The sequence below is a fragment of the Brassica napus genome, chromosome C7, assembly GCF_020379485.1.
Source record: "Brassica napus cultivar Da-Ae chromosome C7, Da-Ae, whole genome shotgun sequence".
NCBI classification, from domain to species: domain Eukaryota; kingdom Viridiplantae; phylum Streptophyta; class Magnoliopsida; order Brassicales; family Brassicaceae; genus Brassica; species Brassica napus.
This window is the reverse complement of record NC_063450.1, coordinates 47,657,280-47,662,622: the sequence shown is the minus strand read 5'-3', so window position 1 is coordinate 47,662,622 and position 5,343 is coordinate 47,657,280. Positions and strand designations below refer to the sequence as shown.

Below are 5,343 nucleotides of genomic sequence, written 5' to 3'. Positions count from 1 at the left end.
ATTTTAGTAGAGAACTATATATACAAGTTGAGGCCACAACAAGTTTTTTCCATTTTATTTAAGCACACTTGCTATACATTATGTGCTGCCAAACAAAAATCCCTACATTTATGTAAATGGTGTCGTATGGAAGCGTTAGCACGAGCATTCTGCAGCCTTCCATCATTCTTAAGTCCCATAGGTTTGATCATATAGAATCTGATCCATCTTCTCATTGAGTGAAGGGTACGAAATCAATTCAATCAGATTGATTTTTGGTTTGTTTTTTTTTCTTTCGTTAGACACTTCAGTTCTGGACTAGCCTAACACTGATGATTGATCCCGCTAGATATTCTTACATATAGATAACCTGTTGAGAACACTAGCGACGAGGAAGAGACTTATAATAATCATGTAAAACAATCTAGCTAGTCTCCGACCCGAGGAGACTACAGGGTACAGGACCGAGATAGTTACTTCAAACATGGTTAGATTATTTTCACTAATGTAGTATCATTTTTTCTGGCTCGGCTATACTATCCAGCCTAGCCATTCACCGATATCAAATTCAAATGATTATAAACTTTGAATATCTGTATAAAGTAGAACAGTTATCATTTTTTTTTGCTTCAATAACAGTTTCGAGACGTTTCTAATTTGTATCTATATATGGAACGGAACAGAACTGATGAACTTAATATATGGTTGACCTTCACGACTATTTGTTTTGGATGACGACCATCGAAGAGATAACAACAATTTAATTTGGTCCAAATAATTTGGATGAAAACGAAAAATGTTACAACGTGGTTGCATTAACCATGCAACGTTTGTAAACAACATGAGGTCCATGACATCACCATCATACATTCATCTGACAATCCCACCGTTTGCATCCGTATATCTAGACATATATGTACGTACATACATACCGAGTTTACACTTACGCGCTTTTACAACATATTGACTGTATAATACCAACTATCTATTCATGATTCATAGGTGGGTTCACTTAATACAACGAATTTCTTGCCCATCATATATAATGTTCAAAATCTATGGATTATTTCAACAGTTCTTTGCTGGTTTCGGGTGTATTCTGTGTATATATACGTACGAGAAATCTACATTTGATTTTTTTTTTTTTTTGAAGATATCTACATTTGATTTTTAAGATCGTCATTTCTACTGTTTCGTCATTGCGCTAGTCATCTTTAATAGTGATATAAGTTTTTATATTCCTATTCATATAAGAGTCAACGCATGCATGAACGCAAATGATCATATTCAGGAACCATATAAATATTAGGAGTTTATATTACATAATATAAGATAAAGAAATTCTTATGTAAATGGATTAAATTTATATCACCAAACACGGCACTCCATCATCTAGCAACTTAACACTGCTATTCTGTTTATCATTTTCTTTATTATAATTTGAAAACGAGATTTAGTTCTTACAATTACTTAATAGAAGTTAACTATGATATGTATATACAGTATCATTAATTGCAGAATCTGTGACATCTCTGTCATTAAAAGAACAAATTAGTCTTTTTAATTTGGAGCAAAAAGAAAATATTAGTTTATATGTTACATAACAACGTTAAGTTTTAAAAGCCACCGAATTGCATATTCGCAGAGTAATTGCCATATCGCATATTAGCATCATCGGCGATGATTCATCGCATCACGTAAATGCAACCAATGTTTGTACTTTGTATGATGAAAATGCAGCTGGTTTTTCATTCTTGTTTCTTATGTTTATTTTGAATGTATCACGTCCAAACAAAAGGCAAATACAATCTATAACCATTCGTTATAAAACTGGTACAAATTGTTAGAATCTTAACCTATATCTACTTTTTAAAATCATTAACAAGTACAATAATTATTATGATTGATCCACGAGTTCACTTGAATCCACAAATGTACCATGAAACCCGTACGGTACTCTAGACGGTAGTTTAATCGTAGCTTCAAGCTTTAAATTAACGGCGTTAATAATCTGAAGTTCGGACGTCTCTTTCTCTTCGTCGTGGACGTGAGAGAATATGTAACCGTCATCTTCATTTTCTCCTCCCTTACCGTCAACGGTGCCACCGGGCAAGAAAAACGGTTCTCCTCCGTACTTCTCGCCGCCGTAAATGTACTTTTCGATTTCACCGGTGCAAAGATCAACCTTGGCGAAACCGCAAACTTTTGGCCAAGGATCAGCGATAGCCAGAAACGCGAACCGGGTTTTTCTACCTAACCGGTTTCGGTTAACCATACCGATTTCTAAATTCACATCGTCATCCAGCAACGCGCGTCGCGTGGCTTCACGCGTCCTGAGGTTTATCCTGATCTCAGTCAAGACGCTTCTCAAGCTCTCGTCTCTCTCGTTGAAGATAGAATCCGCCGGCGACATACACGACCCGATCACCACCACTTCCTCCGTCTCCGGCGATTCCCACGCGTTCCAGAGATGGAAACAGAATGTCTCCGGCGAATTCACCCAGATTACCTCGGAAGCCTCCGTCGCGTCTTTCGGCATTATCCCCAATCGCGAAACCTTTTCGCCGTCGAAAATCACCGGAGAGTTTCCGGCGATCATCTCCCCTAGCTTAAACACGACTTGCTGATCCGGAATCACCACGAAATTCTCCGTTATAGCGAAATCGTGAACCATCGTCGGAGTCTCGAGCGGGATCTCCAGCTCCGGTGATTTAACGCCGTCCGGCGAGAATCTGAAATATTTCAGGTAAGGCTTTTTAACGACGTCGTAGCTTAGCGCGTGGAGCTCCTTTGTAACCGGGTCGAGTTTCGGGTGGGCGATCATCGATGATTTTAACTGACCGTCGAAATCGTAACGCCCAACGGTTTGGAGGTCGCCGGTTTGAGTTATTTTTAATTGGTACGGTAAATCGTCTTCTGACATTGCTAAAAGCCGGTTATTGAAGTAAACCAAACCGGCGTTCGCTACCCCGACGCCGTTTTGATTGTTGACGAGGCCGCAAAGCCCACGTGCGTAAAAAAGCATCAGACGTGCGATTCCCGAGTGGCCGTGAAGCTCGCCGATTGCTTTCGGAAAAACCGGTCGACCCAATCGTTTTTCTTGAATTAATCTCTCGGTTTTAGTAAACCGGCATGCGTAGCTTGCTGAACCGTTGGTTATTTTAACTGCGTGAACCATTCCGTCTCCGTCGAACAAATGATGCCCAGCGATTGGCTCGAACATCGGATTTGCACCGTTACGGACATAAACTCCGTTAATGCAGTCAGGGATTGTTCCTTCAACGTCGAGACACTCTCGGACGGGAAATTCCGGCACCGGGAAATAATTCCCGGCGATTTGAATACGTGGATCAGCGGTTTTGGGAAGAGGAGTATCTTGCTCACGTGAGATCAACGCTCGCTCAGCCACATCGATCGCAATCGCCGCTGCTTTCTGGAAGATGTTTAGCCGGAGAGGATTATGCCGCGGTGGCGTCGCGGTGGTTCTGGGTGTGAATGAAGGCCGTTTCAAGGGTAATTCCGTTACGTCGATATGCACCGTGCATTTAATCTTCGGCTGTCTTTTGATGGGCCCAAAGCCTAAATCAGTATGGGCCTGAGGCCATGTTTGAGCACCACTCATCGACATTGTAAGCAGAGAAACCATCATGGTATTTTGAGACACTGACTGTATCTTGTTTCTGGTCTGAAGACTGAGAGCGAGAGGGAGAGAGAATAGAGAGAGGAGATGAATAGAAAGTTCGATGATAAGAAAAACCAAGAAAGAGAAACTATATATAGAGTTGGATAAGAGATAGAGACAGAGAGTAATACTAAATACTAAATAATTTGATGTATTTACAAGTACGTTTAGAAAATGATATTTTTTTTTTTGGTAGGACGTTTAGAAAATGATATAAACCAGCCTTGTATTACATGAAAACCCATAGAAAACATATTAATACTAAATAATTTTGATGCATTATGGTTAAAAGCGGGAAGTCATTAAGACAAATTTTCTTATTAGGAAACAAATCTTTTTGATATCATATTAAGAAAAGAATATTTTTTCTTCGAAAATTCATTGCATTGTGTCAGATTTCTTTATTTATTAAATAACATCAAAAGTAAATTAAAAATATTTAAAAATTTTAAAACAGTAAATTACATATCGAATATCAAATTTTGCTCGTGAAATAAAGTGTTGTTGTCCAAAAGAAATCAAGTAAGGTATTAAGAGATTTTTTCTATAAAACTTTTGATTGCTAAACATATTGCACATCTCTTACTAAATGATTTTTGTCTTATATATTTAATAATAATAAACCTTTAGATTGATTTAAAAATTTAGTTTAAATACTCTTAGTTTCCCGATATCCTTCACATATGCCAATAAATACATTAAATCAACTTGTTGATACAGTAAAAATATGTATTATATAAGAAATTATAACTAAATAATAAGCCACTATAAAATATAAATAGAACCAAAAAACCATTAAGGCATTTTTAACAATAGTGTTGTTATACATTAGTAGTAGGCCTGGGACGGATCGGGTATCCGAGCAATTTTAAGGTATCCGGATCCAGATCCTTATCCGGCGGATCCATAATTTTACTATCCTTATCCGGATCCAGGGTTCTCGGATATCCGGGTGTCGGATATCCTCCTAAAAATTGTAATATCCGGCGGATATCCGGATCCGGATTTGGATCCTTAAAATAAATAAAAAATAATATTAATATATATATATATATATATATAAAATATTAACAATAATTTAAAAATATATATATATAATGTCTTTAATTATTTCTATGTATAATATTACAAAATTTACATAAAATTTATATATATTATTATAAAAATGAAAATATATTAAATAAAATTAATTTTTATATATAGATATTACTATTTTTGAAATATTTATTAATAAAACTTACCGATCCGGATATCCGGACTTAAAAATTAAGATATCCGGATCCGGCTTTGACGGATCCAACATTTTACTATCCGGATCCGGATTCGGCCCCTCCGGATATCCGGATTTTCGGATCGAATCCGGATCTCGGATAAAAGTCTCAGACCTAATTAGTAGTAGTAATGAAAAAATAAATTTTGTTCATTAACGATTTTGGCGTCATTCAAAAACTTTAATACATCGATAAAATATAATTCAATCTGAATTTGAATTGATTTGATTTTTAATAAATTTTAGCTATTTTAGGTGAGTTTGAGAATTTGGTTTCTGTTAAACCATTTTAAAATCTTATCTTAAATTACGAGGTTTTAATTTTTATTTTAATAATCAAGAAAATTCCTTTTAAACACTACAAATGCTTAAAACCTCTAAAATCTAAAGTTTAAATTTTATTCAATAATAG

General features: G+C 36.1%; 1 protein-coding gene across 1 annotated transcript; it reads right to left on the bottom strand.

Moving 5' to 3' along the window:
- Positions 1-1,745: 1,745 nt before the first annotated feature.
- LOC106409692 (9-cis-epoxycarotenoid dioxygenase NCED2, chloroplastic) lies at positions 1,746-4,458 on the bottom strand. The gene has a single exon (XM_048762944.1). The coding sequence runs from the start codon at positions 3,626-3,628 to the stop codon at positions 1,877-1,879; it is 1,752 nt and encodes a 583-aa protein (XP_048618901.1). The 5' UTR covers positions 3,629-4,458; the 3' UTR covers positions 1,746-1,876.
- Between the last annotated feature and the right edge of the window lie 885 nt (positions 4,459-5,343).